The 13,924-nt window shown below is 38.6% G+C and overlaps 1 protein-coding gene across 2 annotated transcripts; it reads left to right on the plus strand.

Annotated features, from left to right (window-relative positions):
- The first annotated feature begins 2,146 nt into the window (after positions 1-2,146).
- Positions 2,147-8,447, plus strand: etaa1a (ETAA1 activator of ATR kinase a). 2 transcript variants are annotated; one of them, XM_081360895.1, is made up of 6 exons: positions 2,147-2,481; positions 2,923-3,054; positions 3,134-3,207; positions 3,296-3,405; positions 5,125-6,665; positions 7,650-8,447. In XM_081360895.1, the coding sequence occupies exons 1-6, from the start codon at positions 2,343-2,345 to the stop codon at positions 7,769-7,771; spliced, it is 2,118 nt and encodes a 705-aa protein (XP_081217021.1). In that variant the 5' UTR covers positions 2,147-2,342; the 3' UTR covers positions 7,772-8,447. The 2 variants fall into 2 exon arrangements, with proteins under 2 accessions (XP_081217021.1, XP_081217020.1); XM_081360894.1 differs by having other exon boundaries at positions 2,160-2,481; positions 2,920-3,054; positions 7,650-8,395.
- Positions 8,448-13,924: the final 5,477 nt, after the last annotated feature.

The raw sequence follows: 13,924 nt of genomic DNA on the forward strand, positions 1-13,924 counted from the left end.
CTGAACTCACAGGAAACTGAGCTAAATTGCCAAACCACAACATATCATGCTTTGATAATTCAATGAGATGCTCTTCATCTATCATACAGTGAACGGCTACAGCGATTCAGGAAAGCTGGATCTTAAAGACGTCTCAAAGGAATAGTTTAGCAAAAAAAGGGAAGAAATGCTGCCAAAACTTTTACTCCCATGACGTTTCAAACCACCAAACTGCTCATTTGCATACAAAAATATAAGTCAGTCAAGCTCTAGAAAGCACCAATAAAACCATAATAGAACTTTAAAAGTGGTCCATTTTAAGTATTTTTTACAGGTCAAAAATTAAAATAATCATGAAAAAGAAAAAGAATGACATGAGTTTTTTTTGGGTGAACTATCCTGTTAACTATCCCGTAAAATAAGGTTAAAATAGTAAATAAATAAAAAAAGAGATATAAATAGGCTACATTAAATTAGGATAAGTAAGTAAATTAATTAATTGAACTAATTAATTCAAATAAATAAATAATTCATCTAGAGTAGTAGTGAGTAGGAAAAAAAAAACATAATTACTTAATAGAAATTTATATATATTCCAAATAATAATATTTTCAATTGGTGTAGTGTATAGTATACCAATTTAAATTAGTATAAATTTGGTCTTAATGCATGAAAATATATAGATGCCTTTTAATTTTGGGGATGGCGGTTCCTTGCACGAGGATGATAATATTTGGGGTCCGCAGCATTTTAAAAGATTAAGAATCCCTTTCAGGCGCAAGGCAAATCATTTTGACTACTAGTTTGAACAGTAATTTGTTTAATGTTATGAATTGTCCGACTTTCTGTTAACGATATCGTTTGGTATGACATCAAACGGATGTACATTTCCACTTAACCTCCACGAGGTCGATCACGTGAGCCTTTAAATTTATGTTGAGCTCCTGCAGCTATTTCCTGTTACATTACCCTGAAATAACACTGAAGCTTTGCAGTGGTGCCGTCGACAAGCAAAAGCACTGCAAGAAACCAAAACATTAACATTTAAATACATTACTAGTAGACACATTCTGTATTATGACATATTAGACAATGTAATCACTCCATAAGTACAATAGGAAAACAGTTCTGACAAGCTAAGATCACTATCAACCATTATTTGGATACAGTTCAGTTCAGAAAAGCACACACACACACACACACACACACACACACACACACACACACACACACACACACACACACACACACACACACAATGAGCCACGAATACAGACACTTTTCTACAGTTACTGACCTGTAGTGACACAGACGGACAGTCAAAGCCACGCAGTCTCCAGACTTTTGTCAGTATGGTGATGAATAGCCTACTCACAACAAGAGATTAGACAATAGAGTTGGCTACTAGTTAAGTTGTCACTGGTGTAAAATCATATAAATAATAAATGAATAGCCAAGGATCTCCCTCAAGCTCAAGTTTTCTAAATATTTTGTCATATTTTTGATGACAGTAGTTTCCAACAGATTGATAAAGCAGCTTTACTGCAGTCTAAGTGTAAGTGTATACTATTTGACATAAGCTATAGCTAGTTACCATAAAGTGATAGAAACAAGGCATTTGCGAATTCTGCATGGGGAAGATCTTGAACTCCTATTTAAATGGCTGGATTTGAAAAATCGCAGAATAAGGATAATTATAAATGTGTACTATATTAATTTATTTGAACCATATTATTTGAAGGAAAATGTATTTATTTTTCCTATTATCATTATTGATGTTGCGGCGTCATGTCTGAGAAAACCCCTTACCCATGAAAATGACTGTAAACACAGATGTCTAGGCTCATTACTTGAATTACTAATTTTATTTTACATTGTTTTGTGTTTAGAAAACGAAATGTAGCCTACATTTTAAAACTAGCCTAGCCTACCGATCTGCGCTCGCTCAAACAGACTTATTACACCATTTAACAAACTATTAGTTTTATAAAACTATAAAGTCTTTAAAGATTTTTTCAGATATTTAATTATTTCATTACACAGCTATGTTGTTATTATGTGTTTTTTTAAATTATTTATTTATTCATTTATTTAAATGCCAGTCACATTACAAACAACGAACATGTCTAGTCGGTTGTTATTTGTTGTATGCGTCGCTGCGCGTTGCGTAGCAGCTGCGCACAGCGGATGTCCTCGAGCACATTTCCGCAATGAATCCTGGGAGGAACTGCGTATTTGGCGGAATATTTGAACAATTTATACAAATCATCAATCCAGGCTCACGATGGGAACGAAAAGCAGAAATAATATAACACGAACTCTATGAAATATTGCGCTGTATACATTCCGAATAATCCAACAACATGGAGGGCAGACGCAGTCAGGATTCACAATGCGAGCGAACTGACATCGCCAAACTGACGCAGATGAAGTCGAAAGTAAACAGATTGAAACGGAGCCCGAAAGCAGCGACACTGAATCCCGGGCAGATCCGTAACACAGGTACCAAACCACCCGAAAAACACTCATTATTCTGCTTTATGTCGCATCTAACTCATGTGTGAAAGCACCAGCCTTTTCTATGAATGTTACATTGTTTATTCCCGTCGGAAAGTATTTAGCCATTCCTGTTGTGTAACTGTTTTCGTAATTTTGTAACGTATTTGTTATGAAATTAAACATTTTAATGAAACAGTAGACCAAAAATGCTCTGGTCAAGTGGAGACCTCAACTTGATGATTTACATTTTTTTCATTTATTATTGAATCGTGTTTTGACATTTTGTCAAATGTGGGCATGAAACATGCAAGAATAACATAGTAGGAAAGTCCCACATATAAAATCACTATGAAGTTTTTAGTTTCTGCATTAGGTGATTAATATGCTTTGCAAAACCATCAGATACAGCCATGTTTCTTCACTAAAGCATGTGTTTCATAGCAGAGTTCAAAACACCTACACGTCCAGCAAGAGGCCAGTTCAGAAGCCTGATACCTGACGACTCCCCCAGCAATGATCCTGACTCTCATCAAGATATTATATGGGATACGACGTCTCCGTCACCCATTCGACATGGTAATAATGTCTATTGGAATTGTGCATTTTGAAATTCCTCTTTAAACATGCAGTATGACAGAAGTGTATTTATCTTCAGGTCGTGGACAAAGGAGAACTGCAAACGTCAGAGCGGTGGACATATCGGACATTGCCAATCGGATCGCTCCAAAGGTTTGCTCGAGGAGCGTGAACTGCTACAGTGCTTGTGTTTTCAGTTCAAAATATAAAAGTGTGTGTGTTGTCATTTCTTTGATTATAGAGTGGAAGACTAGAAGAAGTGGATTCATCTTTACTGCAGTGGATTGGAGACAGTGCCATTCCCTGCACACCCGAAGTACGACAACCCAAAGCCAAGCCTGTGTCGACAAAGTAAGAGGAGGGGGAATCTTTAGGCTAATTTAAATTTTTCATTTCAAAAATGTATTTTCAAGAGAATCCATGATCAAATTTATCTCTATACTAGAGATTGTTTTTGTTTGCTAGACACCATTTCAATCCCGCATGTAAATTTAGCTCACATCACTTAACTTGTCACGGATTGATGATGTAAAACTCTGGAAGAGTCTTCTTGCGTGTGTCCGTTTTTAACGCGTCTTGATCGCTGTACAGTCTGACATTAATAACAACTGAAATCCCACAGTGTGACATGGCTTACAGCGTGGATCATATTCGTACAGTCTGATAAACAATCATAAAGGACTACTATAAATCATGCACACGGCTTAAGAGTGTGTCTCAGTCAGCTCCCAAGTTCAGTAGTCAGGGCACTGATCAGGGAGTCATAAATCCCACAATGCACTGCAAAAATGCTCAGTCCATCTTTTTCCTAAAATGCTTTGCGTGAATGAAGGGTGTAACTTCCGTTAAACTGTGAAAAAACCAGTGAAGTGATCACTATGAACACAATATTATGCTTCTTTTTAAAAACTGGTCACAGTGAGATGACATTATTCTTCTCATCGTAACATCGAACATTAAAAGGAAATTTAAAAGTGTAAAAGCATCAACAAAGTACATTCAACAGACCATGATTAACCCTAAAATGCTCGATTCTTTCCGCAGCAATATTACGGATGGGTTAAAAATCACTGTGGTAATATATATTTGTTTTATGTAACATACGTTACATTTTTTTATAATTGTATTAAATTTATTTATTGTGTTATTTTCTCTTTTTATTTGGAACTTAAATATAGGCTGCAATCCAAATGATCTTTTTGAATTATTTGTGATGGGCACAAACAGCTTCACATTGTCAAATACTATAATGCCGCAAGGTGCGATGATGCATTTTACATTTTATGCATCAACTACCCATTTACAGTAAAAGGTACAGAAAAGTGCAAATGTATATCATATTAATGCATTTAGTTTAGGGCTGTCACTTTTGTGAAAAAATCCTGTTCGATTTTTGAGACATAAGTGTTCATTGAATCGATTGTAAAATCGATTTTCCATGTCTAAAGACGTTTCCATTTTAAACGCAAAATATGGGCAAATCCACGAACAGGCATTAGGACGAACGCAAAGAGGGCGCTTGAGACGCGCACAAGTCTGCAATATTTCTGATGATTTTTTGGCGTGAAGTTTTTCGTACACAGTGATAAACAGGAGTGCAACATTCTCGAAAAACAATAAGCAGAGTGGACTGCCATAGCATAAATGAAAAACATTACCTCAGTCTTCAACATGGCTGTGTTTACGATTAGAAATGTCAAACAAATTTCGCCTACGTTGGCGATTGTAGACGCGTAGCTCGAATTTGTATCTGAATGCATGAGACTGTCTGCATACCGACAGAATTTACAGTTTTGTAGTAAAAAGAGACGCATTATTATGCAGAATTTGCTGTCATGCGTGTTTGTCAGAGCCTGCAGTTGCTGTGTGACGCGCGTTCGCTGCGGGCGTATCGTGACGAGCTGGACGCGCTCCGAGAAAAGACCGTTAAAATCGATTCCCTATTTTCGTTTTCGAAACTTGCGTTGGTTGGTCCAATCGATTGTGCAATCGATTTCCGAACGTAAAGTGACAGCCCTTATTTAGTTATTGTCCATATTCATCTAAATTCTGCTGTTTTGTATGTCGCAGACAGAGCACTGTAGAAGATCTCATGCGGCTGGCGAAGCAGTTTGACTTCAACATGAGGCAAGATGAAGCTCAAGAACAGAGCTCGGATGAACCGGCTTCACATGGTGACCGATGCCCAACAGCTCACATCGGTTCTGTCTTGAAGAGTTCTGCTCTCGAACCCAATGACAAGAAGCCTGTTGATGAAAGGGGGCTTAATCAGGAGATGGAGGATGATCTTGATTTCCTTTTTGATGGGCCGACTCAGCGGCTCAGCGGGCGTCTCAGTCAGGCGTCGAGTTTTCATACTCAGGTTGTCCCTGAGAGAAATGCTGTGAACGCCTGTGATTCACGAAAAGGTTCTTCGCTCTGTACGACAGCAAACACTGACCGTAAGCAAGTTAATAATGCTGATGATTTTGATGACGATTGGAGCAGCGACGGTTTACTTGATGACTCTTTGCTATTGGAGATGACGCAAAACCCAGATCTGTTTGCTGCACCACAGCACAGTTCAACACAAAAACAAACTCACAAGAATCAAACTGCCTTAAGTGTAATGGCAAACAAATCGCAAGAAGCTAAAAAGGATGTTAAATGTGGCACACTTCAAGGGCAAAAGGCAAAAAGCGAACAAACTTTTCAGCCGGACTCTCGGATAGAGGCGAAGCCTTGTGGAGGGTTGCCTAGAATTGGAAATCACATTGTAAATAATTGCACAAATCAGGTTTTTCCCATGAGTAAAGCTTTGCCAGTTGCTCCAAGCTGCTTTAATGCCAATCAGAACCAGCAATATCAGCACAAAACGCAAGAACGACAGCATCCGGTTATTCAGAATTCATCTGAACTCAACAATGTTTCCTCAACGCGCCGTTTCCATTCAAACACCAAAGAGATGCTGCCGTCCACCGGCCTCAGTACCATAAAACCCCTTCATTCAAAGCCGCCCAGCACGCACCAGAATCCAAACTCTGGAGGTATTGGACAAAGAGAAGAGGATGGCGTTACAGGCCGAGATGGCTTCAGTGATGTTTTAGATGAAGACTTGGACTCCTTTTTTGCATCTGATGACATCTGGGATGACGGAGCCGAGGACGATGATCTGTTCTGTGAGGCGTGTGATAATCTTGAGGAGTTACCTGGCAAGTCTGAAACCCCAGACACAAACGGCCAACACAACACCACAAAAGCAGCACAAAACAAACCGTGTGAAACGGCTAGTCAGCAAACTGTATTTGCTCATCCTTATCCACCCAAAAGGCCGACTGTTAATGTTTCCATGTCCAGTGCAAACACATCAGCGTCTCTGTACGGGCAGAAAGCACATGCTGTGAATTCTGGGCCTACAGGACTCGGCTCTAATGTGTCATGTGACACAATGAGACCATCTGGTCCCTTAAGTAATGGGCCGTATAAATTTAAACAGGTGAGCAGCTCCGCACAGCAGGGTCACGAGAGGGGCGTGTTGGCCGTCCTCCAATCAGATGTGAGAATATCAGACAGTCACCAGTTCAAGAAGCCACACAGCGACTCGTTCAGGTCTGCGCCGGGCCTCGCCAAAGGTACATACTCTTTGTTTTATTATGGTTGCAAGTGGTTTTTAGGGGTATGATATCTTTAAATGTCTAAAGAACTAAAAATCTAGGTAGACTTTCACTTAAATCAAGCACATTTTCCAGTTTTTCACAAGGGCACAAGGGAGAATCCCGATGCACGGATATCAAAATTTTGGCCAATACGATAATTCTTAAGCCTATATTTGAAAGCCGATAACCGATATATTGGCTGATAAATCTAAATCCAAATTTTGATGTGATTTTTGAGAGCCTGATTACAAAAACAAGTCTCACCATTAAAAGCCATGTACCAAGCACACAATTATAATGTTTTCATTGTAATGTTATGTAGCCTATATGACAGACTTGCGCTGCACATGTTGCACTTTACTGTATTTTCCTTTTTCAAAGTGATTCCAATCATTTTTCAAGCAATTCAAAACCATCATGTTGAACAGTGCGCATCTGAAATGTCTCAGCTGAAGGAAATAATTCATTATTTATCAGCTTTAATGTATTGGCCAAATTTTCTTAGCAGGCCGATGACTATAATATAAAAAATGAACGTATCGGCCGATACTGAGATGGTGGCCGATATATTGTTAATTCCTAATATTTATTCATTTTTATTGATATATGATCAATAGTCATAAACAATATTCACTACTACTGTCACATAAGGTCAATAATTTTACAGAATAATCATAGATTAGTTGACAACAGTTAGTTGGTGTGCTGTACAGTTCTTAAACATATCCAAAAATCAAACATCCATTATATATTATCATCCATATAAATATATTATACACTACAGTTCAAAAGTTTGAGGTCGGTAAGATTTTTTTTTTTCTTTTTTTTTTTAATGGCTGTTAAATCATTTTACAGAAATGTAATATTTACTTAATCAAATACCCTTGTTGGTGTTATATTCACCAAATATCTGACTTCCAAAACTCTCCTGAAGTGTTGCTGTGTGTGTGTTTTCTGTAGACTTGAGTAAGTCTGAAGCCGCGAGGTGCAGTGATGCTGAGATCGAGAGGAAGAAGCAGCAGGCTATGGAGAGGCGGAGACTCAAGATGCTGGCCAATCAGAACCTCAGAGCTCCTTTCTGATACAGCGTTACTATGGAGATGTACAACAAAACAGACCGGCAGAGGTCTATGTCTATATAAAGAGTTACACTGTTTCTACATCACAACTAAAGCTGTTCCCATTATAAACAACAAACCTGTGCAGTTTCATGGATCTAATTGTCCTGCATCATGCCACTTGTTTGTGGACAATGTTACCAGAACTGTTGGAATAATGGCTTTTGCTGCTTTAAGGGCCATTCTTATATGTAGAACATTTAAATGCTGATCTAAGGTCATTAACGTTTCTGTTTGGGCATCAGAGATCCTAGATCAACATTTTTTGATAAACATGTATGATGACGTTCTCAATGGATCCCCATTGGTTACTAGAAAATCAGGAGGAGCTGCCCTTTTCACTTCAGTCACTTTAATGCGCATTAGATGCATTTCTAAGTAAATTGTATAATAAATATTTCCTTCAATCTTTATTTTAAACATTTTATTTTCACAATGCTTAAAGGAAATCACTCTTGTTCAGTTTATAATGAAGAAGAAATTTTAAAAATGTTGGTTGGTTGAGTTTTACTGTTTTTGTCAATGTATGAGTCTTTGTAATTAAGAAGCCCAGAATAATAAAGTGACTTCAAGTAAGTGATGTACAGTATTTATTGAGTTGGAACTGTCATTGTAATCAAGGGAATATTAAATAATTTACAAATATCCTGTATTTCATCTATATGCTTCGTTTCAGAGTCGCGTCAGGAGCAGCAGATTGAAATGGCCAAACTGACACTTCATCATAATTCATCTTTTTCAGGTTCTCCCGGTCATTTTGAACATTCATTTTGGAAATTTGGGTGCTGGGGTTTCCAGGCCTGTGACTGGTTGCAATTAGTCATAATTTTTTTTTCTTTAAGACTGTTCATAATAACTAAGTTTGTTACATAAACAAGAAGATTGGTCTAATTTGGTGCCAAAATTACCCCAAGTAACTGCTAGTCGTACTAGTTCTTAAGACAGACGTAACATAATGGCTGTTTATGAAACTGATCCATGGTAAAGTCAAAGAAATAAAGTCTTCTGAAAGATTTATTCAGCAAATGTGACTTTACATGATTTTTAAACATCCTTATCCTGTTATTTGCATTTTCAGATTGCCTATCTGACCAATACCTAAAGGTAGGGTTAGCAATTTGGAAATTGAGCATTGAAAGCATGAGATCCCGCCCTCCCTTCAGAGCGTCTCCAAAGCCACGCCTCCTTCAGGACACATGAACCCGCAGAGTCTGCAAAGTGTTAAACTACCTCATGTCTCTAAGCACATAACATTATAATAATAATGAACCTAGACAAATTACAGAGCTCTAGTTGTACCACCTGACTGCTGCAGATTAGTTTTGGCGTTGATAGTGTTGACACTGAAACACATAGACCCGAGTCTGAGGAGTGGACGTGAACAGCTCCAGGTAGAACGTCACGGGTTGCCATCTCTTAATTACAGTTACGACATGCCTTGAAATGCAGCATCAGCTGTTGTTTTGGTTCAGGAGGAATTGTAAAAGGCGGCTGCTGTTTGTGGGGCTCAGTGACTGACGTCTGTCTACAACTCTGCATAGACTTACAGAACGCGCAGATGACGTGTGATGTCGGCGCGAGCAGATGCGCAAAGATATGTAAAAACATGTTGACAGGCAGGTATCGGAATGATTGGATGAGCATTGTTGGGTCCTGAGACTTCCACAGAAGACACATGTGCACGTTTTAATATTTAGACCACTTCTATTATTGATTGCTATCAGTATGTGAAGAGAGTTTCAACCAGTGTATAGCAAAACGTATTTATAAAACAAATTGGCTACCCTGCCTTTAAGCACAAGCGTGCAGGTAAAGGGGTGTAAGAGTGTGTAAGGCCTCTCAGGCGGGCTGTTTCTCATCATTAGCTGTCCTCGGACACCTGCGGCACACATGAGTGCTCCTGAAAGTCGAGTCTTGTTATCAGCCTGCCGGTGTGTAACTGTAGCTAGCGCACAGAACTATGAAAAGCCCCCGCGGCCCGGGATGCGGTTTCACCTGACCAGCGGAGCGTCCAGGCACTTACCTGGACCATGTGTTGACTGAACTCTGATGAGGACAGCATGAATAGGGCCTTCGGTGAGCTTCATGTCGTACATGCTGAGATTAGTGTGTGTTTTGATATGGGGCTGACCTGAGGATTACATGGCTGAAGTCAAAGGTCTACATCTGTGCTTCATTAACCACTAGTTCGCTAACAAGTACACACAACACATTAGGTTGATGTGACTGCTATTAAAGCTGAAAAATGGTCTCAATTTACAGCGGTTCGGTAGCTTGACACATTGTTGAGGCAGAACGTGTCTGGGGTAAAGTGGGCTTTAGAATTAGGCCTACATCGGCATGGTGTCGTCATTACAATTATGATTCCCAAGCCTGAAAGAAATCAACAATGATTTACATCTTTTCCCAGCAAGCAATAGCCGTCATTTCACTGTCTAGGTTAACTATAGACCCGATATAGTCCGGCTATGAGTGACCCACGTCTTGCCAAAATAACCTTGAATTTGGTTACATGTTGTTTTTGCCAAAATAACTTGCAAGATGTATGATATTCCATCATGTAAGCAATGTGCATTTTCATTTCTTTGTTATCTAATTGATGACTAGTCTATTCTTGGGCTCTGGTTTAGAATTCTATTAAATTTTCACTGACAGCCCAAATTTTGCCTTGTTTTAGCCTAGACGTCTGGGCTGTGTTTGGACGGCTATTAGACGTCTTTTAAACGCAAAATTGCTTGCTGGGTTTTCTGACTGGAGAATTTTGATTTGTGAGTGTAAGCTTTAATACATTATTGGGAGAAGTCATGGAAATTCATTGGTCAGAAAGTCTGGAAACCCACATTTTCTCCAAAACACACTGGGAACAATTATTTGCCGCCTTTTATTAAATACTTTTTACAACCTGCTTTTTCCAAGATAACAGCTCTGATGGACAGATAAAACAAGTACCCCATGTGTAAAATGAAATGCTCTGCTGTATCTTTAATGCTGTGGGCCTAATTTTTGGCCAGAGGTCCTGGACATCTTGTTCAGATACATGGCATCATGGATTCGGTCAAACACCAACAGATAAAAAATCCAAACCTGACAGCCTGTGCTAGAAATCTTATAACGGGCCATGTTTGGATCTTCCAACAGGACAGTGATCCAAAAACAAACATCAAAATCAAAACAAAAATGGGTCACTGAGCACAGAACCAAGCTCTGCAATGGCCATCCCAGACCTGAACCCTATAGAAGATGAGTGCTGAACTGAAGAGAAGAAGCGCAGACATGGATCTGGGAATCTGAAGGATCTGGAGAGATTCTGTATGGAGGAATGGTCTCTGATCTCTTGTCAGGTGTTCTCCAAACTAATTATAGGAGAAGACTCAGAGCTGTTATCTTAAAAAGTATTTAATAAAAGGGGGCAAATAATTGTTCCCAACGTGTTTTGGAGAAAAATGTGATTTTCCCCCCACTTCCAATTCTTTTACTTCATTGAAAAGTTAGATTTTTGCTAATTTTTTTAATAAAATATCAAAAGGATTAACAATGCAGATTTATTTTTTTACAGCCATCTTTGATCATATTTACCAAGGGGGTGAATAATTCTGACCAGCACTGTATGTCACATCTTTCCAGCATAGGAAATAAAGAAAGTGTGAATAATAACACTCACATATATTTTTCTTATATCTCATAATTTGCTTGAATGTCATTGTAATGTCTGGTTTGTTAGTGAATCAGTTTTATGAGGTTCATTTCAAAGCATCTATATCAACGCGGTTCACAAAATCAGTCCGACTCTGAACAGTTTATAGTGAATCAGTATGAATTTGAATTGTTTTTAAAATCCTTATCATAAATGTCTTAAAACACATGGAAATTCACTGGTCAAATGTGTGGGAGCCCATAGGAATACTTGCAAATTCTGTGTAAGAGACTGCACCATTTATCCCCGTACTGCATTTTGTTGCTCCATTTAGAGCCTGTCTGGCCTTCCATCGCCAGCACATGGAGACGGAGAGCAGGTTTAAACTGAAGCAACTGGATCTTCACTGTCCTTTTGTCTGCTCGATAAACATGCTTATCAGCAGCCTGTGTTCAGGAATAAAGTCACCTGAGAATACACCTGAACTCCAGATGAACCCGCTCTCCTCTCTGCTTTACTCCGATTCTCTCAGTTTCATCAATTATTCTCCTTCCCAATCAGTACGGACACCGATACAAAAATACCGCTCGCTGTCCCAGACGCCGAGCCTGAGAAATGCCAACCCGTGAGGCCAAGACTATTGTCCTACTGGGGCACAGATTCTGGAAGTGGATCAGTGTCCTCTGGTGTGTGTGTGTGTGTGTGTGTGTGTGTGTGTGTGTGTGTGTGTGTGTGTGTATGCATGTGTGTGGGAAATACCAGTCTGTCTCTCTCTCTCTCTGTGTGTGTGTGTGTGTGTGTGTGTGTGTGTGTGTGTGTGTGTTGTAATTGATAGATGTTCTAATTTGTCTGTTGTGCTTCACCTGATGCTGACTGATAGGGCTGGTCTTGAATCTCTCCTGCAGAAAGATCCAGTACGGGACTAGGTTTCTGCAAGGAAAAAAATGACGTGTTGGAAAATGTCTGTTGTAAGTTTACCCTGTGGTTTAAACAAAGTGTCATGCCATGTTAACACTTTTATTTTGATAGTCTGTTGACTATAAGTAACTTCGCAACTACATATCAACTAACTCTCATAAGAGTAGTAGACTGTGCATAATATCTGCTAACTCTTTATTGTCATGCTCTCCCAACAGACATACTACTGACTATAAGTAACTTTGCAACTACATGTCAACTTATTCTAACCCTACCAGTCTACTAATACTCTACTAACACTCTAATGAGAGTTAGTTGACATGTACAGTAGGTGCAATGTTACTTGTAGTCAACAGAATGTGTTACCATCACACATTAAAATATTAAAATAAATATTAATAATAATTAAAATTTGTGGATTTTTGAGGATTTATTCTGAGTCATCAATTAATAGACTACAAAATGTGTTCTGTATGAATATATCAGCACATGCATTTGTGTAATGTAAGCTGGTCATCCAAAGATCTCTGATCTAGGCTATAAAGACACTCAGTAACACTTTAGTTTAGAGTCCAGTTCTCACTATGAACTATAGCATGCATTTTACTAGGATATTGGCTGTTTATTAGTTCTTATAAAGCATTAATGCCTTATTCTGCATGACCATACTCTTCATCCTTAATCCTACCATACCTGAACTTAACAACTAACTTACTAACTATTAATAAGCAGTAATTCAGAGTTTATTGAGGCAAAATTCAGTTAATTGATCCTCTTGTCTAACGGCTAACGTTAGTTTAAACAAGCTAAGACTAACAAACCAACTTTGGCTGTTTTATCTTAACGTCTTTGCCAGGGAAATGTGTTGTAAAGTAATAGACTACTAAGATAACATTCTAACCACCCACAAAAGACACAGGGTTTAATACCTTTTCGATTTGGTAAACGTTTCTATAAGGCGATATTTCCACATTGGAGGGATTTCTGCCCGCTAGCGTCTCCTAACGGAACTGTAAGTTAGGTTATTTTGTCTGTAACCAAATTCTAACCTTCCCTGAACGTTACAGGGAGTTTTTTGTTGTTGTGATAACCTAATGAGAACTTATACAAAACGTTATCTAATGGTTTTAAGTGTTATTCTTATTATAACCATAAACTAACCACAAATTGTTAGCTGGGTTTCCCCCTTTGACTCACTCAACAACCTTTTGAGTTCGTTAGTTTTTTTGTGTATCACTGACACCTAGCGGCAAACAACTAATATTACAGCTTTAAGACTTTTAAAGTCCCCATGAATCAAAATTGGAGTTTTTTGGCTTGTAGTAGTGTGAATATGTTAGTCTTACTGTTACCTATAAGATATTGTGCCTCAAAACAATGGCAAAATTCGCATTTAGAAGAACAGCGGATCATATGATTAAGTCGGCGCAGACCAGAAAACGTATCGGACCCATTTGAATTCTGCACTGAATGCTATATTTTAAAGCGATATGGAGGATTAGGAGGAGAAACGATTAGATTAGGAGGAAACTGCTGCTTAACTGAGTTCAACGGCTCTCGCGAGC

Source organism: Scardinius erythrophthalmus, assembly GCF_964197995.2.
Source record: "Scardinius erythrophthalmus genome assembly, chromosome: 3".
Taxonomy (NCBI): domain Eukaryota; kingdom Metazoa; phylum Chordata; class Actinopteri; order Cypriniformes; family Leuciscidae; genus Scardinius; species Scardinius erythrophthalmus.

What these genes read in the sequence shown, in the direction of transcription:
- etaa1a (XM_081360894.1), top strand. Translation starts at nt 2,343, where the DNA reads ATGGAGGGCAGACGCAGTCAGGATTCACAATGCGAGCGAACTGACATC. An exon ending in CGGGCAGATCCGTAACACAG is followed by an intron (nt 2,482 to 2,919) that starts GTACCAAACCAC and finishes TGTGTTTCATAG; the next exon opens with CAGAGTTCAAAACACCTACA. An exon ending in TCCGTCACCCATTCGACATG is followed by an intron (nt 3,055 to 3,133) that starts GTAATAATGTCT and finishes ATTTATCTTCAG; the next exon opens with GTCGTGGACAAAGGAGAACT.